Source organism: Phalaenopsis equestris, unplaced genomic scaffold (genome assembly GCF_001263595.1).
Source record: "Phalaenopsis equestris unplaced genomic scaffold, ASM126359v1 Scaffold001309, whole genome shotgun sequence".
NCBI lineage: Eukaryota > Viridiplantae > Streptophyta > Magnoliopsida > Asparagales > Orchidaceae > Phalaenopsis > Phalaenopsis equestris.
The window spans coordinates 411,542-439,211 of NW_018165748.1; the positions used below are offsets into that span (position 1 = coordinate 411,542).

A 27,670-nucleotide genomic window follows, 5' to 3' on the forward strand; every position below is an offset into this window, starting at 1 on the left:
AGATCAAAATGAACTCGGGATATTTCAAGAGAAAAAAGAGAAGAAAAGAAAAATGAGTGACACCTTGAACATTTTGAAATTTATTAGATATTCCGAAGGATAAATTGGACTTGTCATTTTTTGTTCTAAAATTATCCACTAGGATCTTTCGAGATTCAACTAAATCGTAACCTGGGGTTTGGTAGCTAAACCTTCATCTACTCTAGCAATTTAAATTCCTTATAATATTACATACATGTCTTACAAGTACTGACATTTCAGGTGGTAAAACGAGAAAACTCGTAGGTACGCTTTTACAGTTTACAGTATTATTTTCTCTTTTACTTTCCGCACTATACTTTTATGCTTATAAAACTTGCATGTTAAACAACGATGTTACCCTGCATAAAAACAAAAAATTGTTAGGATAGCCATAAAACCGAAACCAAAATTAAAATCAACCAAGATAAAGCTAAAATTTACCGCCACAACATTCAAAATATAAGACAACTCAAAATTTAACCACAAACCTCACAAAACAACCATTGCAACTAAATTAAGACGTCTCTATCGGATGATCGGAAATCCCTCGGAGGAGGCAACCAACGGTTGCTAACGAGGTTTCCCACGGTCTAAATGAAAGTACGGAATTCATTAAGTTGAGTTTAATAAATTTATTTGGAATGAATCTGATAGAAAAAGAAAATAGTGGTGTCGGAACGAGGGAACCGTAGGATCCTAACCGATGTCGCTCTAATCAACTTTAACATGTCTCATAACATCTAAAGAACTTTAATCATAGGGACATCTGATTTGACATCATAACCTGACACACTAGAAAACTTAAACTCGTCACGGCAAGGAGCTTGAAGCTAGCATGGTGGGCAGCACGGTCATCTTCAACAGCAAAACCTATCTACATCAGCTAAATTAATTTCCTCTCTTAGAATTAAACAACAAAGCCATAGAATTTCGAGGTAGTTTGCTTATGCAACATAAATCCTCAACTCATCTTTAGACCTTTGTACAACTCCGGTATACAATATAAACCCTAAATCGTCTTAGCATTCCAAGATTGTCGTTCGTCACGACCTAAATCCTCACATCTTTCAGACTATTTGTGTGATCGTTTCACACAAATTTAAGCCATAACAAATAAAATTGGCAGGATGAAACACCTAAATATTTCTCCTCAAAACTGAAGTCAAACATTATGATAGCTTGGAAAGTCACTGAGGTTGTCCTCTAGATCTATGACATCCCCTAGTCTCTCTTCCTTTGGACTCTACAGCCAAATGTTCGTAGTTTTAACAATTTCTCTTTCACACCTCTCTGTCTGATCTCGTTGAAAAGCCCTATCCTTTGACCTCTTTGAAGATAATATTTTCTGATTTTTATCGAGAGTTTTCTTAGGTGACTTCGTTCATTTAAGATGTAATTAACTATAGGGGCTTGCTCTTATAAGAAGCTTGTCTGAACCCATTTTAATATAAACTCTATTCAATTCTTCATATTAAATAGGGGAATTTGTCGGCATATAAAATGGTTTCACTGACCAAATGGATGTCATATATTTCTTGTGTTTACCTTTTGGGATAGATACAAGGTTTGAGGTATAGTGTTCTTCCTTTTAAACTGTGGAAAATATGGGGTCTGTTTCATTTCATATTTTTTTAAAACTTATATATATATATATGTAAATTAAACATCCTTCCGAAGAAAGTGATGGGATTTCAATTCTGGCGGCCGACAGCTTTCAACAGGCAACTCCTTCAAAAAAAAGTACCGTTTCCAACAGGCAACTCCTTCATAAGATCCATCGTAATATGACTTAACTACAAGAACAATAACAAGAAGCCTTTATCCCACTAAGTGGGGTTAGCTACATATAATATGAGTTAACTATAAGAATAAAAATAATAATTATAAGCATAGTAACAAGAGTTGTTTACAAGATAATTCAATTTCTATTCAACCACACAAGTTAGAACCTTTAGGCAATGGTTTGCAAAAACATCAACCCTATCTAAAACAAATTGATAATATCTTATTGCTAGATGTTTATAGCATGATAAAACATGTAAATAAAATAAAGCATTGATTCCAAGGAGCATAACAAGAATTTTAAACACAACATATTTTTTTGGTGTTTGAGATGCGTCCACTAGGCATAATATATGCATTTTTAATTACAAGTTTTATTAACTTTACTAGTGACATTGTATTAGACAAAGAATTGAAAAATAACATAAAGGCTTTACCAAATTGATGCATTCCTTCTTCCTTTAAAGTTTATCTTCAATGAAGATTCATAGAGGATAAGGAATAGTAGCGCTCAACTGTTATTGGACCAACAGAAGACCATTAGAGGTTCAGATTGTGTGCAAAAGTGTGAGAGACACAAACAGCAAGAATTCAAGAATCAGTTACAAAGAGGTGATGCTCGAAGCAAAGATGATAGAAGTGACAAAGGAGATTTTGTAAATGAGGTAGTGATTAAAGGAAAGTGTGAAAGTGTTACGAGAAAGTTGTGAAGATGGAGACCTGAGCAACGTTTGAATGGTTAACACACTGTAGTAAGCTTGAGGACAGCAGATACAAGTTTACTACGAGGAAGAAGTGGTAGGATAAAGCCGTTGTGTAGTGATGCAATAAAAGAAGCAATGAGACCATATTTGAACTAGTGCAATTTTAAGGGGCTGCATTCTTGATTTCACTATAAATAAACACGGTGAATGAAAAGTGAAGGAACAAGTTTGGGCTCTGATATGAAAATGATATAAAATTAGGCAGTGGAACGACGAGAAATCAGGTACAAAGAGAGGGACTAGTCCAAAAATAAAGCAAGAATAAGAGGAAATTTTTAATTCAATTCATTCAAAAATCTTCTAAATACAAGTAATAAAGCCCAATTTAAAAAACAAATTTAAAAAAATAAGATTAAATAATTTTTAAATCAAACTTCATTCTATTCAACACTAAATCTAGTCATATAGAACTCAAATTAAAACCTAAAAATTATCCAAAAGAAAAAGTCCTGCTAATAAATCAAAAAACCGAGTAGAACTGAAGGAAATTCCAAGGCAATCTTAAAATCATAAACTTATTCTGCATAGGCTGCTATTACTTTTTCCCCTTTATATAAGATAGCCCATATAACAACTACTACAGTATATGAACATTATTGCAACAGTTTATCTAGTTCAATAGAACGAATATTTATTTTGTGATTGCAACAACATAGACATTAAAAAAAAAACATCATTGGCACATACTGCAATATATTCTTCAATTTAAAAAACTAAAATAACATGCATTTTTCATGTGTTTCTTGCAAAATTTACACAAGCATAAATGGCACACAAAAATAGTCATTACTTGCAATGATCATGAATAATCTGAAAATGATATGATGCCCCATGCTTGGCAAAGGAACGTCAGCACTTTACACAGCTATGGCCATCTTATCATGCCAAGAAAATAGACTTAAAAGCTGTAGGTGTATTTCCTTTGACCATTATTAATGCTGCATAAAGATAGAAATGATGAAAACTTACAAAAGCTTTAAACGCGGGTCTATGAGCAGCCATCTCATACATACAGCAGCCTGTCTCATCACACGTCAAAAATATGTAAGTTACATGATAACATTAGATACCTCCTCCAAACACACATGCACTTACCCAAGGACCAGATATCTGATTTGAATCCATAGGGAATATCGGCAAGAAGCTCTGGGCACATGTAATTTGGAGTACCAACAACCTGATTAAGGAATTAATAATGTTTTATCATCACCACCAAACACAAGAGTGCACATTTACTAATTCTAAATGAAAAAAAGAGAAAGGGGTAGCCAACTGAAGGGTAAAGGACTAGCCTTTCAGGTGCTTGCATAAGAGAGATTTTTTTTTACTTCTTTAAGAAGAAGGTAGTTTTGAGACCATCTAAAGAAGAAACTTTCATCCATATGAGGAAAAATTTCTTATTTGGACACAGTAATAGAGAAGGGTGGAGAAAGTAATAGCAGTAACAACTTCTTCCCTACATCCAACTCTCATATTTTCAACAAATAGTTGAATATTCAGTCATTTACATGGATAAAATGGTATGTACTCCTTCTCTATGACTCTTTATGAAAAGAAACCCTTGATTTACCTCTATTTTGGAGTTTAGTAAAAATATTGATTTCAATATCAAAATTATGGTTGGATCTTGTCAAACCACATAGGCCTCTGTACCTTATGTTTGTGATCTCCCGTGTGTTTATTCTCGGATCTTCATATAATTTTGGTTTTAAATTTTACTACTATCCTATCAATAATTAGGTATTTGCATTTATAGATTTTTACCGCTTCCTTTATCTCCAATTACTCATCCTCTTCCCACGAAACTCATTTCCCACGAAACTCATTTGTATTCCTATGTACAATCTTAAATCTCCAACTACTACTGCTCTTTGCAGATTATGTCAAAGATTAAAAAGTGAAAGGATTATAATAATAGAAACCCCAAGTGGAATAATTAAGTCTCACAGAAGAAGCCAAATCATCTGCCTTTAAAGTCTTAGCAAGCCCAAAATCCCCTGCATACAATGAGCAAAAATTAGGAAACCAAAGTTTAACATAGGTGATACTGAATCCTGCAAGCATACCTAGACGAACATCCTGATCCCTTGTGAGAAAAATATTAGAGCACTGCAACAAGAAGTGAAAATTAGTCACCTCATTCAGCAATAAAAAAGGGATGCACTGGACAATCTGCGATCACTGAATAACAAACCTTGAGATCTCGATGTAAAACATAATTGGAATGCAAATACTCAACAGCTAGTAATAACTGAGCAAACCATTTTAGTAGTTTCTGCAGGAGAACAAATAAAATCAACAGGGTAAATTCATTGCATGAGAATCTTTTCAATGAAGTAAACATGTTAGAGATAGTGATACCTCCTCTGGGAAATATGCCCCATTTGATTTCCTCATCATTTCAGCCCTATGGCATGCCATAAATTATATTTAGATGATAAACAGGTAACCATAAAGATGATTGAAAAGATGAAGAAGATGAAGAAGTGCGATTTTTCTCTCCAAATATCACTCACATATCTCCTCCTTCACAGTATCCCGTAACAATACAAACATAACAACCCTGCAAGAATTTTTTAATTTTTTTTCTTTTTCAGATAAAAACCACAATACACAGGCGGATGGTTCACTAAAACAGTGTTTTCAGACCTTCTCCACCCAAGCTTCTTTAAATTCAACAATGAATGGGTGTTGAAGCAGCCCAATGATAGCCATCTGCAATTAACATATAATAGAATAACTGAAGTGACTCTCTTAACAAGATCTTAATATCAAAAGGCGATAACCATTAATTCGTGCCTCTTGGTGAGCTGATCTCCGGCATCGCTCAGTCTGCCTAGCAAGCCGAATCTTCTTCAAAACGTACCTTCAATCCAGAACGACCAGTACAGCATCAATGGAAATAAAATAAGGGAAATAATTTAGAAACAGGAAATTATAAACCGAATACTTCTTTTTCTCCTGCTTGTGATTAACAAGTATGGCAGCCCCAAAAGCGCCTCGACCAATTTGTTCCATTATCTCGTACTGATCCATCCGAGATTCCATGGCGATCTCCAGAAAATAGACGCACAAACTTGATTCGCTCGGATATGAAAAATTCTATATTATTGAAGTATCAACCATCTAATTCATTGAGACTATTCAAAGAAAGCCCCTCAACCAGCCAAATATCCGCCAGCTCTGCTCCCCATCATCTCGCTAGATCTCCTCTTCTTTTTCTATCGAAATAGATCGGCGGTTCATTCCTCACTACAAAACGGAGATCCGTCTCCACTGTACGAAGAAAACAAAACATCCACACTCAAACTATCTTCCACATGTCAGTACGCCCACCAGATCAAGCCCTACCCCGCGTAAACTCTACCACCCAGGCATCATCAGTTCAGCAAGTACGAAACAAATTCCTCACCATTTCTGATCCCACATTCTTTTCTTCCAACCGCCACACAATTCCAATGATCTAATCTTCCCCTCCGCGGCACTCACCAAATCGCCGATCTCCGCGGAGAACCACCGCCTCCTACTTCCAGCGCGAATGCCACAATCGAGCTTTCGCTGTAACAGGACCTAGAAACTCCTCACATGGATCCCGAAGACCAGCGAGATGAATCTATCTGCCAACTTCCGATTTCGATCCCCCCCGCGCCGGAGCGAGGGAGCTTTCCCTTCGCCCACACTTACGTTTTTGCAGAGTGTGACAGTCGAGTGACAGTTAAACGGGATCTCAAAGTCGGCAGATTTTTTTTTTTTTCTTGATCAATTAAACTTTGAGAAATTTACATACAAACCAAACAATTCTCATGTATTTACATATCTTATATTCAAACTTTATATATTTGCACTCATTACACTTTGGAGTCATAAAGTTGCAAGAAAATGTGTATTTCACTTTTAAAAAGAATAATTATAATTTATTTTTTATATGATGTTAATGATTTTAGTGATATGCATGTAAATATAAGTGTTTAGGTGTAAATACATGAGAATGATGTGGCATGTATGTAAATGCCCATTCAATTTTTTTACTTCCCATAAATATATGCTAAGCATTCAAATGTCAACCAAGCTATTCATTTATGATTATATTTATCATCCAACCTTTCATTATTAACTACGATTATTTGTTCCTAATTTTAAATGCTTAGTCCACAAATTTGACTAGCTTTTTAGCTTTTGTTAGTAGATTTCATTTAGTTAAATTTTGTATTTGTTCTCTTCAAAAGAAACATTGGATCTGTTTGAGGTAGCTCCAGCTAATTAAAAAACTGTTGTGAAGTTGTTGAATAATAATTTGATGTTCAAAAAGCTACGGTGGTCGTCACTTTTTTCTTTTAAATTCAAACCATAGTTAGAAAACTACCATCGCACATAGCCATGAGTGGTGAGAAAATGTATATTCCAGCGGAAGCTTTGTAAAAAAGCTATCAAAACAAGGTTTATCCAAACAGACAAAACTGTTATGCGGTGTCGCACCGCCACCGACCGCCGCACCAAACAGACCCTTAGTCTCAACCCCAATTATTTAACTCGTGAATGTCATATCGTCGCCATATTTTCTAGTTACACACATTGCACAATTCTCATCTCCAAACTCCCCTACTCTTGATTGAAGGGAACACATCACTTTGAGCTAATCTTCATGTCCTACTTTATCTTCTTCTCCGAAGTGAATGATGGGTCTAAGATAAGTATGACTTTTAGAAATTATTGGCTGATTGCAGTCATTATCTATGTTTGAGTTCTAACAAGTCAAGATTCTCTTTGATGATTCTTATCAAGGTGAGTTTTATTTTAAATTTAGTTTAAACCAGATTGATGCTTGTTGTCACTTTAGACCCAATTCAAATTGTGCATAGAAAATGTGTTAGCACTGATCTTCAGGAGATCCAACAGTACATGAATGAGAAAGTACAATAAAATAGGGCCCACCAACGCAAGACCAAAAAATCTCCTTTTTCGACCAGATGCATCTGTTAGAGTCAAAGCAAGCAAGGTTAAAATCGACCAAGTCACGAAAACGACCGAATAACCCGAACCCATCAGGCTAAAACAAGATAAGCATCTAAGCCAACCATTATACAAAAATCGAGCAAAAGCATCGACCGATCCATTAGTAAACATTATCTTAATCAAGTTCATCGGCATCACATGTTGTCCCATGAATGTCTCCAAGGATTCCTCATAATGTATCAAGAAATAATTGTACAACCAAGCACCACAATTATCTCAAAGGACCATTCTCGTCAAAGAATAAGCTACCAATCGAGTCACGATAATTCACTCTCTACTCAATATTCTAATCTCATTTTGTTGATAGGAGTTTCTTGTCAAAGGACCAAGGGTCGACAATCAGACTAAATCAATCAATCCATAAAGTCCACTTGATTGTGTCAATCGTGTCGATCCAAAGCCAATTGAATCCAACGAACCGACTACGTCGACCTAATAAAGCCGACCAAACCAGAGTCGTGCTAAATAGGCTCATGTTAATACCTAATATATATTGTAACAGTCCAATTAAAACGCGGCCAAAGATATTATATCAACTCTCTCCTCCATAAACAAGAAAATCATTTTATGAGAAAGAAGCCATAAAAAAGAAGTTTTACCATTCATTATTCTGCACTTTTCTTTCTCCCTCTCTCTCGTCAAGCTACTATTGAGCGTACAAAAAAAAACACGTGTAAAATTAATTTAATTGCTTTAATTTCAAGGGCCCTACAAAGCTATTGTTATTCAAACCTGCACCATACATTCATCATTTAAAAACTATCTATTTATCATTGGACCCATCTAAACTTAAACCATTTGTGCATTCAATTTCTATGATACATATAGCTATACACTCTATAAGCTTTATCATAAATGCACTATTATATATATATATATATATATATATATATATATATATCTAACAAAGCATATACATCACATTAAATTACTAACGCATGAAACGAGAAATACACATTTTCATGCGTAAGTTATGACACCAACATAGTGTTAGATATGTAAATTCATAAGAGTTGTAAGGTATGTATGTAAATCAGTGAATATTTCTGATATAAATTGCATCAAAACAATCAATTACAATTTATATTCCAAACCCTCCTAACAGAATTCTTGACCATAAACATAACTGTGTCACATGTCCATATCAAAAATGTGCACACTAACACAATATGTACATTTAGGAAGAGAATAATTCAAGTTTAGAAGCCCCAGTGAAGCTCTTCAGATGATCAAAGCTCCAACTAAGAATACAAAACGAACAGAAATGCACACATTTATTAAAATTTATTTGCATAAATTAACCAAATTACTAATGGGCATTTATATACATACCACTCAATTCCTATGTGTTTACATATCTAACACCAGAACTTTGCTTTTTTACGTTTACAGTTTACACCACCCAAAATTTTCACATCAGATCAAAGACCACCATTTTAGCATTTTGAAAGAGAAATACACATTTTCATGCAAATATATAAGTGGCATATATGTAGAAATGGTGTTGAATATGTAAATACATCAGAATTGAGTGGCATGTATGTAAAACTTCCCAGGCTCAAATTACAAATTTGATTGATCCAAGCAGCAATCAGGCAGGCCTCCATAGAGAAATCATCTCCTGGAACATATCCACTATCAACTCCCTGTCTGCATATCTGAATAAACCATTGATTTCATCCTTCACATCATAAATCTTCCCAAAATCAAATAAATACATCAGACACCCCTTCTTCAGCTTGTTCAACTGGTAAAGCCAAGCCGCCTGGAGCCTCTCAAGCACATTACTCGAGTTCAGGTCTTCGAGAAGGCTCTCCTCGCAGCAATCTTTGAGCATTGAAATGTCGTATTTGTTTGCCGCGCCCAGCAACGAGAGCCGGTGCCTCCAGAAATCCTCTTGGTTTATCGAGCCATAGATGTATCTGAGGAGAGCAGAGCAGGATTCGACAGACATGTCTTCGATGTTGATTGAAGAGGATTCTTTCTCCTTTAGATCATGGAGGAACATGCTCTCAAAGACCGGGGAGCACGCCGAAAGAACGGCTTTGTGGGCTCGCAGTGCGCCCTCCTTCGTGTTTATCGTGACGTCTGGATGGATTTCTTCTTCGAGCATGCGGGAGAGGCAGTTGAGGCCACCCTTGTTCGCAGCATTCTGCATTGTTTCTTTGTTCGGCCAGATCGAACATAGTTCTCCTCCCTGTGTCGATGTTGATGATAATGACAGAAAGTTTAAATTGAATTTTTAATCTTCCATAAACACAAACTTGGGTATGTATTCTCTTTTGGGAAATTTATATACATATCATATAATTCTTATGTATGTATATAACTAACATCCGGAGTTCGATATTTGAACTCATAACAATTTGGTGTCATAAACCTATGCATAAAGATGTATATTTCACTTTTAAGAAGATAGTGATGGTAAAAAGCTTGAGTGATGTGCATGTAAATATGAATGTACGTAAGAATCGTGCGGTATGCATGTAAATGCCACTACTTTTATTTAGTCTATCCAAAAGTTGGCAATGTGGGAGTTCATTTTTATAAAAGCGATAATCAAACTTGAAATATTAGCAACAATCTCCATACATCTGCTTATTTTAATTATAAGATTTAGTTAATGAAATGGAAAAGGTAAGACTTTTGTAAGATATTTATTGAATCATCATCGAAGGCTTTATCCCAACTCTTTGCAGTTAATTTCACGAGTACATAATTCTAATTGGGGCATTTACATACATTCCAACCAATTCTATGTATTAACACTTAAATTTATTCTTTACATTTATACGGCCCAAGTCTTACATCAAAAATATCATGATTTTAACTTTAGAAAGTGAAATTCACCTTTCAAAAATTGGTAGGGTGGTATGTATGTAAAAGTTGAAATTTATGTGTTTACATATCTAAGACCTAAATTTGTTTTTTACATTTACATCGCCCAAGTCTTACGTCAAAAATATCATGCATTGGTTGGGTGGTATGCATGTAAACATTGAAATTTAGGTGTTAGATATGTAAATAGGTATGCATGTAATGTAAAAATCTTTCCTTATTTTTATTTGTTAATGTTGAGTGCCGCCTAAAGTGTTCATCTTTTTTCGCAAATTCTTTCAAATAACACACATATATGTAGATTTATGTCTACAAATTTTCCTTGCTAATTGTTTGACGCAAGTTTTCTATGCTCATCTAAGGAACGAATTTTACATTCATTTTGAATTTAACAGCTAAATTTTATAGTTTACATTTATGCCGCCCAAATTTTTCATATCACATCAGAAGTACTATCTTTTTAACTTTTAAAAAGTAAAATGCATATCTTCATGCATAGATAAGGCTTCATAATGTAACAATTGAAGTTTATATATTAGATATGTAAATACATAAGAATTGAAGGGTACGTGAGTAAATCTTGTAAGAGAAAAAAATTGAAATTCTTACATTTAAGGGGGAGATTTTCAATTCCAGAAACTCTACGTCAATAATTAAACGCCCATGGAAGGTTCCATCAACAGCCCAAACAAAGTCTTCACTTGTACGAATCAGTTTCTCATGTACTGATGATGAAGAAAACAAGTCAATCAATTTCAAAGGTAATAACAAAATACAAGCCAAGTAACATGAAAAGAGAGCATTTAGGAGAATTAGAAAATGTGAAGCTTTCAGAACAAAAGCATCCCTATTATTTATTTGGAAGATTTACATACATAACACTCAATTCCGATGCATTTACATATCTAACATCTATACCACAATTTTTTACAAAAAAAATTGTATTTCACATTTTAGAAGTTAAAATGATAGTCTTTTTTATAAGATGTGAACGATTTGGGTGGTTTAACGGTAAAAGATCAAGTGTTAGAAATGTAAATACTAAATACATAAGAATTAGGTAGTTGTTACGCCAGTGCCAATGGGCACTTTAGTCCTTTTTCATTTATTATTATTTAGTATAAATAAGGCTAATATGCTTAGGGTTAGGGTTATGCATGAGGTCGTTGTCTTGAGTGTTAGAACTAGGATTTGTGAGAGATTTCCTACCTCTCAAATTATAGGAATTGGGAGAGATAGCCTACCTCTCAAATTATAGGTGCTTATCTTTATGTATTTTTGTTGTAATATTTGGTGCTTCTGAAATAAAAATATTTGGTGCTCTAATTTCTATGGAAAAACATCTTCGGATCGTATCAGTGGTATGTATAGAAATGCCCCTATTTGTTTAGTACAAATCTTATGTTGGGTGTCGAAAAAGATTCGATGTTGGCCGAATTCCTTTGAGAATACGATTAACAATGCTTATTTATTTCGTGCATGGTTAAAAATACGTGGGGTAATTCCTGCAATAGCTAAAAATGGGTTAGTTTACCCCAAGGAATATTTGTTGAGGAAAACTCTCTTATATTCATGTTGATGAGGGAATTCAAAAGTTTAAGAAAAGAGAGGAAATGACTCACAGAGTCCTTTCCAAAACAATTTGGAGTTTCGAACGAAATTTCGAGAGCATATCTATATTTATAGTGGCATGGTTGAAGAATAGTTTGATAGTTTGGGTGAGGCATATATTCTTCGAAATTCATGTTGAATGAAAATGCCCCTTGGTTGGGAACATTCTGGCCCACTAGTCGAAGTAGGGTTGAAGATTAGACGCCTCATCTCTAAGAATAGTGCTAGATCATTTTACCTTATGGGTAATGGAAGAATGGACGAATCTCTTCGGCTCCGTTTGGTATCACTTTTTTTTTTATTTTTTATTTTTATTTTATTTTATTTTGTTTATATTTTGATTTGAATTAAAGTATTTTTGGTTGTGGTAGTTGTTTTTTAAAATACTCAAAATATCATTTAGGTATTTTGAGCGTTTTTAAAAATAAAAAATAGTAATATATAAAAATTATACTAAGCAAATATGTTTTTAAAAACAAAAGTAAAAAATAAAAAAAATGTAGAACAAAAGTGATGTCAATTAAGCCCTTAAACTGTGGTTGGTAATCCAAAACAAGAAATAGGATTCTTGTTGATGACTTTGACATTGGTGTTGAAAAATTCTGGGTTTTTTTTTACTTGTGCACGATTCGAACTTGTGATCTTATGGCATGCCACTGATAATTGCGCAAAAAATTTGAGTTTGATAACTAAATTCTATTGAACTCTCAAGATTATTATTCATTATCTCGTATACAATAGAGGACTGCCACGAATTTTGAGGAGATCCAACAATCCAAATTCAAATGGACCATTGCTTTGTTTGGTTACCATTACATAAAGATTGTCGAAGTACAATTCGTAACATACTTGAATGAGGGTTTATACTGAAACCAAAATATTCGTAGGGAAGTATCAATTGCCCTAAATTTCATATCTCTGTGTAGAAGCAAAATATATGTAAATTGATCGTTGCATAAGTGATTACCCTCCCTCCCTATGGCATTGCGCTCTCCTAAGCCAAGACAAAAAAAAATACATTTTGTTAATCATGAGGAATATTTTTGGACAGTATAATTCAAAAATAATCATATTAAAATATTACACAATAATAGAAAAATATATTTGAAGTTTTGTTTTGTTTCAAATATTAAGATATTAAGTGGGGAAAAGAGATTGTCTACAATGAAATATCCATAAAGCGCAAAAGTTATGTTTATAGTTTGAATAAGCAAGTAAAAAAATAAGTTTATAGTTTACATAACCTAAAAATTATCTAATGTTTCGTTGTCGTCTATTTAATCTTCTTCATCACCAGTGCTTTTTTCTTCACAAAATTCATAGCCCTCCAAGTAGAAGTGCTAGTCGCCCTATAAGATAATGTATTAATGAAGCCTTATTGAATATATTGGTGGCATATATTAATGAAGTAGCAACGATAGTATGACAAACTAAAGAGTGATTGTTGAAGTTATTGTACAGAGAGAATGCATAATCCATGAGAAGAATGACTTCAATTATTTAAAATTTTTCACACTAAAAAAAAATGCAATTTGGAAATAAAAATAATTTTTGCAAGAATAAAAAAAAAGGACTCCAGCAATTGGTGGAAAAAGTGCAAAATAAAGAGAGAATACATTAATGATGTTGATGTGGTTCGATATAACTTGACCACATCTCATATAAGCACCAACACACTGAGGATTCCACAATCACCTTTATTCATTTGCTAAAGTTAGTATATGTGATGTTACATCACTTCTTATTTTGAGGGAAACAGTAACATCACTTTAACTATGAACAAAAACACCTATCTAAATCACATCCAAGAGACTTAGGGTTTGTTTGGGGCAGCTGCAGCTTATTAAATAATCTGCTGATAAGTTGATTAAAAATAATCTGCTGATAAGCTAGGTGCGGTGGTTATTACAAACTTTAATATTTTGGGAAAAGCCAGAACGCTGCCAGAAATCTGCCATGACACCTAGATAGGTGCGATGTGAAAATGTTATTTTCAGTGTTTTGAAAATGCATAAGCTGTCAAAACACAGTTTACCCAAATAGGTCAGGTGAGTTTTCAAAGCGTCACTGCACCAAATAAGTTGCCCCAAACGAACTCTTAGCAAACAAAAAAAAATTGGAAAATAGAACTTACAAAAAACAAAAATCATAAACAAATAAGTATGTTGATGCATAGAATGAAATTTTGAACGTAAATGTCTACGTGAAGAGAGAGGGTTTCGTGATATAGAATTTTATGTTGTTCCTTTTATCTCTAAATAATTAATATGAATTAATTGAAAATATTAAGTGATATATCTTTCTTTTCATATTATTTTTTTTTATTGTGTTTCCTATTATAAGATTCATGTAAGGGTTATTTATACTCTCTTCAATACAAATGAAATAATTCCGCTTAATTCTGCATTATTCTGAATTTCAACGGTTATCAATCAAGTACTTAACCAAATAAATCAAGCCTCTAATGAAAATGTTAGCATTAAATTTAATCCAAAAAGAACAAAAATCTTATCGGAGCATCGACCCCCTCCAAATATCATAAAACTATATATTCTATAGATAGTCATCAAATCCCTAATATACAAGTTATACACCATATGATGAGGAGAAAAAGAAGAAACAGGTTTCTGGTACCATTAAAAATGAGCTTTAAATTTGATAGGATTTTAGTCTAGGAAATGATAGGTTTTTGCTAATCATAAGTTCCATAACCATAAATTACTTCAACAATAGTGTTTGAATATTGATTTAAAAGAACTCTTTGAATAAAAACAAATCTATCATGCGCATAAATCCTTATGGCTAAAATATAGATCAAGGAATTAAGCCTTTTGTTTTTAGTGTCATAAAATATTTCATCAATGAACTAAAATAACAACTCAAAAAGATTGATCAAAATTGGAAAACTACAAAAGGAAATACAATTTTCTCGGTATATCCTCCTACCGAATCTCATAAAACTAAAAGTGTCAATAAAAAGTTAACAAGTTTTGGTAAACATTAAGCTGAAGTTGCCACAGAAGAATAATTTAATTCATTGGTGAAACAAATTAATTTCACCAATTAATTGCATTCAAATAGTTGGAGCTTTACTTGTATAAGCATTAACATGACCTTGAACAATTCCTTTAAAAAATGCAAAATGAGCAAATCAAGGAAAGAAAAGTGTAAGAGATTAAGATACTACACTCGCATGCTGCCAATCAACTAAGTTTTGGCGAGATTGAATTTAGTCTTTGGCCCTTAGTTTAGAACTTTAAACGAATATTAAAAAGATTAAAATCATAAGAAATTACATATGCTAGAAAAGGCTATTTGGTAGAGCCAGTTAAGAAAAGTTTATGTCGAATTTATGATAAATCCAGCCAAACAGCAATATTCACACACATAAATCTGACTCCCATTAAATCTAATTTTGGCTTCATTTCAGCCTAAACCCCAGATTTACTAAAACCATGAATTTCACTAATTTCATATATATAGATTTATAGGATTTACTAAATCTTCCCAAAGTTGAGTCCTACTTGCAACCAAGAAGCCGCTAAATCAAGAGACTGTCTCAGAGTGGTAAGATACTATATCAGAGTTAGTTGATGCTGAAAATAGTCTTCAGGAACCGAAATTGTATAATGAACTAGAAATCATCAAAATGGAACATTTTCCTAAGAGAATCGATCATTAATAGCCTCACATTAATAAAATTATAAATTTGCGTCATTGCAAAGCCTACAAATATCAGCAAACACTAGCAGAAATCTCCTCAGGTTCAAGGAAATCTTACCAAAAAAACGAGGTCATGGAATAGGAAAAACATTAGTATGCATAGTTAAGCAAATTACGGTGTCTTATGTTCCGGATACAGCAACAACAACAACAACAACAAAGTCTTAATCCCAATGCGTGGGGTCGGCTACATGAATCATTTTTCTCTATTGTGTCCTATTTAGTGACATATTTTCATTTTGTTCTAAAAAATTAAGATCATTTTTAAACAATAATCCCAAGTCTTCCTAGGTCTACCTCTGCCTTTCTTAACATAAGTCAAATCTAAAACATCTACTCTCCTAATTGAATCATCAGATGGTCGACGTTTAATGTGACCAAGCCATCTAAGACAACTCTCTCTAATTTTTTCCGTCACTAGAGCTACACCAACCCTATCACGGAGATATTCATTTTGCATTTTGTCTCTAAGTGTAAAGCCACTCATCCACCTAATCATTCTCATCTCGACAACACTTAACTTAGTATTATGCTTCTCTTTTAAAGGCCAACATTCAGCCCCATAGAGCATTGCAGATCTCACCACCATCTAATAAAATTTTCCTTTCTGTCTAAGTTGTACTTTTCTATCACACAAAAGGCATGAAACATTCCTTTACTTCAACCAACCAACTTGAATTCTAATATTAGCATCTTCGTCTATATCACCATCGCTTTGAACAACAGACTCGAGATATTTAAATCATTCACGCCTTTTAATAATTTGATCACCCAAAATTATACTTTTGTCACTAGAGCTACTACTACTAAAATTACATTCCATGTATTCAGTTTTAGTTCTACTTAAATGAAGGCCTTTAGACTCCAATGTAGACCTCCATATATCAAGTTTTTCCTGGGCTTTTTTTTTTTTTTTCACGTCTTATCCACGAGAAGGATATCATCAACAAAAAACAAACACCAAGGTACATCCTCCTGTAAATGTCCAGTAAGACCATCCATAACTAAAGCAAAAAGATATGGGCTTAAAGCCGATCCTAGACATGATCCAACATAAATAGCAAAATAATTGGTTTGTCTTCCTTCAGTTCGAACACAAGTAACAACTCTAGTATACATATCTTTAATGACTTGAATAAAAGTCATATCAACACCTTTCTTCTGAAGAACTCTCCAAAGAATATCTATGGAACCTTATCGTAAGATTTTTCTAAATCAATAAAAATCAAATGTAGATCCTCCTTATTATCTCTGAACTTCTCCATTAAACCTCTCAATAAATGTATAGCTTCGATGGTAGACCTGCCTAGCATAAATCCAAATTGATTATGAGAAATCTTTGCAATGCGTCTTAACCTATGTTCACTTACCCTCACCCATAATTTTAAAGTATGACACATCAACTTAATTCCTCTATAATTTGCACACTCTTATGCATCCCCTTTATTCTTAAAAATGGGGACCAAAATACTCTTCCACCACTCCTCGGGCATCTTTTTAGTTTTTAAAATAATATTGAAGAGTTTAGTAAGCAAAGAAACTCCCACATCTCCTACAAATTTCCACACTTCAATTAGGATATCATCTAGTCCTAGACTTTCCACCCTTGGCTTCCCATAAAGCCTCCTCAACTTCTTTTTTACTAATGCGACGGTAAAAATGAAATGTTTTACTATTATTAACGATATTAAAATCACTAAAATCGATCATACGTTCTCTATAGGATGATCTACATAAATGACAATTATATGGATCACAGTTAGTTTGGTCTAAGGTTTAACTATACTGAGCCTATACTCTATACATGTGATATTCTATAGTCCCTGATAGTCTTTATGAAGCTTATGCTCCACTGAAAATAACCTGCAAAAGCACAAACAATTTGGTTGTTTGAAAATAAAAAGAGAAATTTACAAACACACCACCCAATTCTTATGTACTTAGATATTTAACAGCTAAACTTTACTTTTTACATTTATACCACTCAAATCTTTCATATCACATAGAAAATACAATCATTTTAACTTTTGAAAAAGTGAAATACATCTTTTAATGCATAAGAAAGGTGGCATATATATCTAAAAATTGAAGTTTAGGTGTTAGTTATGTAAATACATAGGAATTGAGTGGTATGTATGTAAATCTCCAAATATAAAACCTGCTTTAAGAGACTGGTGAATTTATGAGATTGTGTTTTGGTGGGATGCGCAATTAAATCAAAAGGATTTTAAACTCTCCAACACACCTTCAAAATAAGGATTGCTCAAAATACTACCACAAATGACAAAGAGAGGCTCAATCACAGTTTCCACTCAAACAGTCAGAAACAATTACTTCGTTGAACCACTTTCAATCACTCTATCCTACGATCGCTTTTAGACTCAAAAATTCAAAACGATCGCTGCGTGGAATATAATTTAGTTAAATGGACTCTTTCCCCCAAGAGGGGTTGCAACAATCCAATCTAGAGCTGATCCAACTGCAGCTCACGATTAAATTAAAGTCATTTAATTTAACTTCTAGCCAAGCCACGTTTGGTTATATATTGGCTTAGTCAATTTAATATTAGTCAATCCAAGTTCAATTTGAGACAAAAAACAATCCAATCTTAATTAATTTTCAATCCTGCAAGTTAAATTCTTAGTTTAATATAAATGCATAGACTCATACATATAAGATGCATATATAAATTGATTGAAATTTAAAACATACACATATATAAGTATATAGGCATTCACATATATAAATAAATATATTTTGTCTGATCACAAGCTAACTCGATTTGATGCAAGCTCATTTTAATCAAGCTCAATCTGACGTATGCTTGGAACACTATTCAACTCGTTGACTTCAATCCAAGGTAACAAAAATTGATACAATTTTTTAGTGCTATTCAAGCCAAATTCATAGCCGTGCCCCCTGAGTTTACAATAACTTAACACCAATGGTTTTGTCTCTCATTCATTTATTAATGGAAACAATAGTTATTTGATTCAGAACTAGAATGACCACTTCATGTATGGCTTCTACTCCTCCCTGCAACAACCAAATGTCTTTTTAAGATATGTTCAAAGGTCCTCTCAATGGCTAGAAGCTTTATATCAAAATGAATGCATGAAATATTTTGGCAGAAGTTAAAACAATTTAACAATATCCGTATTTTCAAGCACATTTATAGGAAGGTTAAACATTGTGTAACTTGCTTGCGTACATTGAGAACTCAAAAAGACTAGATTCAACATTCTAATCTCTAAATAACTCTTCTCATCCTTAATTTAGATAATTAGTCAAAGATTCCATCATTAATGTATAATGAATAACGTCTCTCATAGATTTAATCCTGCTTTGAACCTATGAATCCTGATTATAGAGAATTATAAGTACATCTTTTTTATAAGAAAAATGATCAAACATGATAATTTTATTTTCACTACAAAATAACTAAAATTATAGTTAACATGTTTGAAAACCTATTTTATAATCAGAAGCAGTCAAATGAGCACTTGAGAAAATAAGTAAAACCAAATTAATAAGATGTGAACAAAATTATGGCCATAGAACAGTCATATAGGTGAGAACAAGTGTTTTAATGACCCTATACATGGCGTTCCCATCATCAAATTGTTAGAGCTTCTCATAATGAACAAAATGAAAAGTATTTTTTTAATAATGGAAAAGCTTTCCAATCTTTATACAAAAAATTCCTCATAGTTATCAATAATTGATATTAGATACAACACCCTTATACGAGTCATCTAACTAAACCAAAGGCTAGCCAACAACCTATGGTTGTGGATTGGTAATGCCACTATCGACAGAATCTTTGATCAATGATTTGAATAAACCGCGTTGTATATCGCAATGCCACTAATGCATAAATGATGATAGATCAAAGTTTTAATGATTGAATTCATGGAAATAATTCCCTAAAGCTTCATAGCCTCAAATTGGTGCCACAAAAATAAATAAAAACAACAACAACACATTATTTTATTCATGGATCAACACTTCTCCTCAGGATACATATTCTATCATAAATAAATCAAAAAGTTGAGCATAGAAAAAAAAAAAGAGCTTCAAGAAGCCCAAGTTCATGTATGACAAAGAAGGAAATCTCTCGCGGGATCAGTCAAAAAGGTCTAATTTCATGACAATTAATTTTAATTTACTTTCTTACTTCTATTTGGAATTTGAGACACCATCCATGTGAGTTTAGAGAGAATTTTTAAAATATTAAACCCCTTTTTGGAAGCTCATCAATCAAATCCAAATTGAGGATTCCCAATGACAATAAAAAAACTATAAGAAATCCTTCATTTTTTGTGTGGCATATTTAGTTTCTAAAATAGGAGCAAATGCGGGAGGACAACCATATATGTCATGGAGGAATTTCATATGGACAGAATCTTGATTGTTTCCTAATATGCTTTCCTTCTTCTCTATGACATTCCATGAAAAAATAGCATTTGATCACTTATTAACTTATATCTACAAGGTTTTGGCTTGTCCCTATATGTCACACCCTCCCTATAAGCTTGTTCTCCTATATCCAATCATCTTCCTAAAATCTCAAGTCTCCTCGGCCTCTTTAAAAATTAAGTCATTTTGCCCTCACTAAAACACTTGTTTCCACCTATTGTGGCCAATCTATAATGAAAATTTATAAAATCCATATCATATACCCAATTAACCAAAAGTTACAACCATTAGATGGTTAACATTATATCTTATCATACACCCAATTAACAAAAAATTAACACCATTAATTAACATCACAAACTGTGGTATCTATCTATCTATCTAACCTCATTAAAACACAACTCTTATTTTCCATCTATTGTGTCCAATCTATAAAGAAAGAAATGTATAGCTTTCTTAACATAAACCCAATTATTTTCACTCTCCATGATGCAAAATCTCACCTTGTTCCACCAGTCATTAAATCCTTAACACCCACCGACACCTTCAAGAAAATACAAAACATCTAGGGCGTAAACTTGATATACTATATCAATTTTGATCCTGAGTCCTGACCCTTCATTTATAGGCATAAGAAAACGAAAAAACAATAACAATAAAAGCGTGATCAGGATTCAGTATAGAAAGAAAGCCCACCTGGGGAAACGTAGGTTCGGCGGCCCGGGCCGGAGTTGGATACACGGAGAACAAACTTAGCGTGCGGCGGCTGCTCCTTAGTTGCCCGGCAAGGCTCCGGGTAGAGTCGGATGTACAGGTACCGATTCTTCTCGACGGACAAATACCTTCGATCGAAACAATAAATTCAATAAGTGCAGCCAAAGTGTCAACGCCGATCCCTTAATCGATTTAGAGAGCATGATGGAGGAACGAACCAGTTCCAGATGCCGAGCTTGAATGCGTCGGAGCGGCGAGTAGAGAAGGGGCCGAAGCTCTCGATCCGCCACTGCGCCAACCGAGCGATAGTCTCCACCTTGGAATCGGCTGGGCCTCCGCCTCCGCCGCCCCTCCGCCGCCGCCGCCGTTACTAGCCATCATTTTGAGCTTTGGTTTGGCCCTAGCTTTCGAAGTCAGACAGTCGCGAGGGCGAGCAGAACGCAGGCTAAAGCAGAAGGGAAAGGAGACGTCTTTACTGAGAGTGTCACTCCCTCCGCTTTTTCAGAAATAATTGTTCGATGGGCATTCACATACATACCACCAAAAAAGTCGGTATTTACATATCCGCCACTTCAACTTAATATTTAGCTTTATACCACCCATTTCTTTCACATCACAACAAAAATACTTTATTTTGACATTTAAAAAATGTAATATACATTGCATGTAAGATAAGAAGGCATTTATGTAAAAATTGAAATTTGAGTGTCATGTAAATCCCCCATAACTTTGCTTTATAATTTTGAGAGAAAAAAAATGTTGAAGTTAAAATCAATATAAATTTTTAATTATTGTGAACAGAGCTATGGATCTAATAAATTATACGGGTATTTACATACATTCACATAACAGATGGATTAGCATAGGATTTAAGCACATAAACATGGATTAGCATGGGATATACACAGATAATATATGTATTAATATGGGATTTAAGCACATAACGCATGAACTAGCATGGGATTTAAGCACATAACACATGAACTAATATGGGGCTTAAGCATGTGACAAATGGGATAGCATATGATTTAAGCAGATAACACATGGATTAATATGAAAGATAACCATATAGGGCATGGACTAGCATATGATAGATAACCACATCGCACATGGACTGGCTTGAAAGAAAACCACATAACACATGGACCAGCATGATAGATAACCACATAAACTAGCATGAATAAACATAGCCACATAGATTTATGTAAGGTAAAATACCAAATGAGTGGATGAAATGACTAAATAAATACATTATTTTCCTTTCCCTTTTTTTTCATTTTTTCGGTTTCAGGTAGGATGAGATGAGGGAAAGATGATGAGATTGGGTTGGTTATAGGTTTAGGGTTTTAGCGGAGGAGGGTGTGGTGATTTGTTGGGCTTGGGTAGGGCTAGTTTAGGCTTGGGTTAGGGCTAGATTGGACTAGTGAGGGCTCGGGTAGTGCTAGGAGCGGCTAGTGAGGGCTAGGGCTAGGGTGGGTTGGAATTGAGAGGACTAGTGAGTAATTTTAGGGTTAGGGTTAGGGTTAGGTTGGGTTCTAGTTAGGATTAGGTTGGATTCTACCAGCGATATTCTCAAACAATCATAAGTCAATCAAAAATAATCATTTAACATACAGATTAGACATATGTAACCAGATTTTGCATATTATTTAGGGGGTAAATAACAAACAAAAAGTATTTTCAGATATTCTCAAACAATCTTAAGTTCAAAATATTAAAGAAACCGCAAAGATATTTGCATAGTGAAGCACCAAATGCATTCATTTCTAAACACAATAACTTTCGGATATTACAGAAACGATAGATCAATCTCACATAAAAAATTACCCACATAACATTGAAATTACATGTGAGTCTTCTGTTCGAAGACAAACTCGACAAAAAAACAAACCCATGGAGAAACAAGTACGACGAGATACAATCCCTTCGAAATTAGATTTCACATCAACGAAAAGAATAGAAGCATAGAAAAACCAATAGAGGAAGGTTGAATCAGCTCGAAAACAAAAATTATAAAGAATATACCAATAAAAATTGAAGAATATAGAATGTACATCCCTTTATGAAAAAAGATAGAAATTGAAGAATATAGAATGTACATATGCCATTACGAAAAGATAAACATTTCTGATCACCTTCTCCCCAACCTCCCCTCACAGACAGTCCCTCAAAAATGAAGAGCTAGGACACAGGCAGTAGCTCAAAACTGAAGAGCAAGGGCATAGATAATCACTCGAAAACAAAGAGCTAGGTTCTCAAACTAATTACCAGGTGACAAAATGCGGACCGTGCTCGAATGACCGTGTTGTTAAAATGACACTATAACATACCGCAGTGCGAAAAATGCCGCTACGATGCAATTAACAAACACCTAATCGCATAGTGTCATACTGTGAAGCCGCAAAAACACCCTAAATAATGCAAAAAAGCGTCCTGAATAATTCAATAAATAAACCAACATTCACACCAGCAATTGCTTTTTTTATGCCAAGTTCTAAAATAAAAATCACATAATATGTAAAATCACGTACACATGCATGCAGTGACACTATTGCAAACAATATTATCAAAAGAATAAATCAAATAAATTCATATTAATTTTAATTAGTTGGATTTACACATACATACTACATTAGTCCTATGTATTCATATATCTCTAACTATTAACATTTAAATTTAAAATTTATATAACACTTTAGTGTCAAAATCACCCCCAAAACACAGCATAAGAAGGTATATTCCACTCATTTCACTGATATTTTCATTTGATGTTAGAAACTTCGATGTTATACAAATAAATATCAAAGCTAAGAAGTTAGATATGTAAATATACAAGAATTGTGTGGCATACATGTAAATCCCCCTATTTAGTTAATAACCAACCCCATTTTACATAACTATAACTACAATAGAAAAAAGGGAGATTTACAGAAATACCACTTAATTCCTATGTAATAACATATCTAACACCTAAATTTTAATTTTCACATATATGTCACCTTACATATGCATGAAAAGGTGTATTTCACTTTTTAAAAGTATAAATACAGGAATTTTTATGTGATATGAAAGATTTGGGGGATTTAAATGTAAAAAAGTAAATTTTTCGTGTTATACTGGTAAATACATAGGAATTGGGTGGTATTTATGCAAATGTCACTCGAAAAAACAGCAGATAATCATTACAGCAAATGTATATTTCAAGTTACTAATTGCTGAAACAATAAATAAATAAATAAATAAGCCAATTATAAGTCAAAACAAGGTAAATCCTTATGCTAATGCACTCGGTTTTTGGGTGTTACATAAATAACTATCAAAGGTTACAATGTCAGATACATAAATACATAAAAATTGTGTGATGAATATGTAAAAAAGTCTTATATGTCAAAAACTATCCAATTTTACCCTCCTAATAACTACTACATCAAGAAGAAGAGCTAACCTACACAGATAATTTAATCAATACAACATGTATAATTCAAAATATGTTTATCAAAAAGAGCCTAATAAAAGGCAAAAATTACAAAATCTTGAAGCTAATCCACTTGATGTAAAACAAAGAGAGCACAAGAAATAGCTCCAGAGTACCTCTACTGAATCTTCTCCTTCCTGTACGCTTTGAAGAGATCAATGCCAAGGAAAACATTAAGCAGATTCATTCCAGCCATTCCAAACAGCGCAAGGGGAAGCTCAATTCCTTCACCAAACTTCGATGAGTCGATGATGAGCTTACAAGTGATGAGAATGTGGCAGACAAGCCTTGCGGCAAAGAAGCTCGCCCAGTTGAGAAGCCATTCAATCTTCACTATGCCGTTCTTCGCGTCTCGAATGCCGGTCATGCGTCGTAATTTCCTGGTGTGAAGAAATATGGAGTGGATCTGGGAACCAAAGTTAAGCTTGTTAGTAGATCTAACTGGATTAGATGTTTAAATCTAGGAGCACATCTAAGATCAATCTGTATGGGAATAATAAGGCTAATTGTTCAGAGTTATAAGACATTCGCTTTTCTTTCATAATTGGTGCATTTACATACATACCACCCAATTCTTACGCAACTACATATCAAACACTTAAACTTTGCCTTTTACATTTATATCACCCAAATCTTTCATATCATATTAAAAATACCACCATTCTAACTATTAAAAAATGAAATATGCCTTTTCATGCGTAGGTAAGGTGGTATTTATGTAAAAAATTGAGGTTTAGATGGTAAATATGCAAATACATAGGAATTGAGTGGTATGTATGTAAATCATCCTTTATAATTTAGAACATTTATCTTATCCTTAAAGTACACCATTGACTGGCTTCATTATATCCAGGAGAATTCTTTCTTCATAATTATGATCATGGTTATGAAAAAGAGGACCGAACCGGCCGTTCCAATCTAACTAATCGTGAATCGGTCCACTGGTCACTTCGGTCCAAAACCAAAAGCATTTTCATATAGAACTGGAAAAAAAAACGACCATTGAATCCACAAACTAGTCTGGTTTTTTAAGAACAATCCGATTCTATTCTCGATGAAGGTTTCACTTTTGATTTTGATCGAATTGCTAAAATAAAAGATTTAGATTAAAAATAGAAAACAAAATTAAAACATTATGTTCCAAAATTTGCCTTCAAAATCATATTTTAAAATATTCAAGAGCAAAGTGGCCAAGATTAGAATATTGCATATTCAAACTTAGAAAATGTCTTTATTACATCATTTAAATTTTCAGTTCAACTCTGCCAGAGCCGTTGAACCTCTCCTTTCCAATCAATGTCCGATCTGATTTTCAATACCTCGATTATAACAATCTAGCCAAAAAAATGGGTGTCGATATGATAAATAATTCAAATCAAAATTTAAAAGCTTTCAGAATTATCACAAAAGTTCTCGTCATAAAATGTTTCATGATAAGTGACCAAAAAAGTGACATACATAAACTTGTGGAAAATATTCTAAAAAAAATAAACAACAGCAGAGCTGAAGGTCAAGATAGAACTATATGGTAGGCAACTTTGTATTATTTATCAAACTCTATTTCATGTTTGATTCAAACAAATCTACAGCCACATCAGATCCAATTCAACGTTTCATAGTTCATCAATTTTTAGACAGTCAATCACATTGTCTCCAACAGAATAGAGCCCTTCTCACATCAATCTGTAATATACTTTAGGAAGGTTTACATATGCATCACTCAATTTTTATGTATTTACATATCTAACACATAAACTTCAATTCTTACATATATGCCATCTTAACTATGCATGTAAAGGTATTTTCCACTTCTTAAAAGTTAAAATAGTGGCACTTTTGAAGTAATATGAATGATTTGGGTGGTATAACTGTAAACAGCGAAGTTTAGTTGTTAGATATGTAGCTACATCCCACATAGGCTTCTATGTATGTAAGGGCATTTACATAAAAACCACCAAATTTCTGTGTTTACATATCTAATACCCAAACTTTATTTTTTATATTCACACCGCACAAATTTTTCATATCACATCAAGAATACAGCTATTTTAACTTTAAAAAAGCAAAGTACACCTTTTCATGCATAGGTAAGGTGGCATTTATGTAAAAAACTTAAGTTTAGATGTTAGATATGTAAATACATAAGAATTGAGTGGCATGATTTCCCTCTTAAGTTATACTTACAGTTTCACTCCATAAACTTGCTTCGTACAGGCATGTCATCTGGACTCTGCGTTTCTGATTTCCCCAATCTAATCATTGAGGAAATTTTTCAGAGTTTATTTAGAACAAGGTAGCGAGTGTTAGGCACCTAAGATCATGGCACGGTCTTCGACCAATGGTTGCTAGCCTTGCAACTTTTGTTGGTCCCAAAAGACAGATGCAAAAGTGATGCTTGTGGTGCATGATGCATGCTGATTTATGCTAACTAATGCTTGTATGCATGGCATGTTCATGTTTACTTTGCACCGACACTTCTTATTATGGAGGTATGCATTGTTCAACTCGTGTCAAACATGGACCAGCCCGACATACCTCCAACGGGTCGAACATGGCAAAAAAAATGTGCACCCCATGTCCTAACTAATTGCTTGTAGTGTGATGCATGCCAGTTTATGCTAATTAGGCGTGTCAAAATTAACCTGACACACCAACTTAATCCGAACCCGACTTGAAAAAGCCATGCATGGGTTGAACCGAATAATTTTTTGATAGATTTGGGTTAACAATCCCAACCCGTTTAATTCTTCGGGCTGCATTAACCCGCCAATCCTTAAATGACACGCTAACCTGAAATTGACTTAAAATCCACACGTCAATCCAAAATTGACCCAATATTGACCCGAATTTGACCAAATCGCTATTATTTCTTAATTTAAATGGGTAGTGTTCAAGTCAGCGAGTTGAAGACATGTTAGGTCAAGATTTGATTTTTCTGACCCATTTAATATTTGAGTTGGGTTTAGTTCAAACAGTTTTGGATCATGTCAATATCAGGTTAGAACTGAACTTGACCCACAAAACCAATGACACTTTTAATAAAAAGTAATTTTAAATACAATTTAAAATTCTTTAGAGATTATATTTACTATTTCATTTTCCTCTTCAGCTCTTAATCATCACCATCACTTATAAGTCAATATCATTTGCAATGACTAAGACACTCACCAAAATCTTTAGGGCTTAGTAGTGACTTAGGCTAAATCAAGTTTCATTTAAATAAGGATTATAAAAGTAAACATCATTGAAAATTAAAACATCTTTCAAACACTACAAGCCAAAGTCAAAATTTGGCTAAGTATCTTAAACT

The 27,670-nt window shown here is 33.6% G+C and overlaps 3 protein-coding genes across 3 annotated transcripts in view; all 3 read right to left on the bottom strand.

The window, feature by feature from the left end:
- Positions 1-6,285, bottom strand: part of LOC110033921 (serine/threonine-protein kinase Nek5-like) — a 20,806-nt gene extending 14,521 nt beyond the window's left edge. The window contains exons 1-10 of the mRNA XM_020738094.1: positions 5,518-6,285; positions 5,367-5,433; positions 5,217-5,282; positions 5,084-5,130; positions 4,929-4,974; positions 4,762-4,842; positions 4,634-4,676; positions 4,515-4,564; positions 3,663-3,744; positions 3,537-3,586 (exon numbers count right to left, since the gene is read on the bottom strand). Coding sequence (XP_020593753.1) covers positions 3,537-3,586; positions 3,663-3,744; positions 4,515-4,564; positions 4,634-4,676; positions 4,762-4,842; positions 4,929-4,974; positions 5,084-5,130; positions 5,217-5,282; positions 5,367-5,433; positions 5,518-5,615 — 630 coding nt within the window. The 5' untranslated portion in view covers positions 5,616-6,285. The remainder of the gene's footprint in view (positions 1-3,536; positions 3,587-3,662; positions 3,745-4,514; positions 4,565-4,633; positions 4,677-4,761; positions 4,843-4,928; positions 4,975-5,083; positions 5,131-5,216; positions 5,283-5,366; positions 5,434-5,517) is intronic.
- Positions 6,286-9,042: 2,757 nt separating this feature from the next.
- Positions 9,043-21,249, bottom strand: LOC110033938 (BTB/POZ domain-containing protein At1g21780; the record flags this gene model as incomplete). Its single annotated transcript, XM_020738117.1, has 4 exons — positions 9,043-9,777; positions 11,028-11,143; positions 20,868-21,013; positions 21,104-21,249. Coding segments are annotated over 4 exons (1,014 nt in total), but the record flags the coding sequence as incomplete, so codon positions are not given.
- Positions 21,250-24,158: 2,909 nt separating this feature from the next.
- Positions 24,159-27,391, bottom strand: LOC110033927. The gene is made up of 2 exons (XM_020738106.1): positions 26,545-27,391; positions 24,159-24,766 (listed from the first exon to the last, which is right to left on the bottom strand). The coding sequence occupies exons 1-2, from the start codon at positions 26,581-26,583 to the stop codon at positions 24,479-24,481; spliced, it is 327 nt and encodes a 108-aa protein (XP_020593765.1). The 5' UTR covers positions 26,584-27,391; the 3' UTR covers positions 24,159-24,478.
- Positions 27,392-27,670: the final 279 nt, after the last annotated feature.

Excerpts from the sequence above, each read along its gene's own strand:
- LOC110033927 (XM_020738106.1), bottom strand. The coding sequence starts at position 26,583 with ATGACATGCCTGTACGAAGCAAGTTTATGGAGTGAAACT. Across the intron at positions 24,767-26,544 it reads CAAGTTTATGGAGTGAAACT|ATCCACTCCATATTTCTTCA; the intron begins GTAAGTATAACT and ends TTTGGTTCCCAG.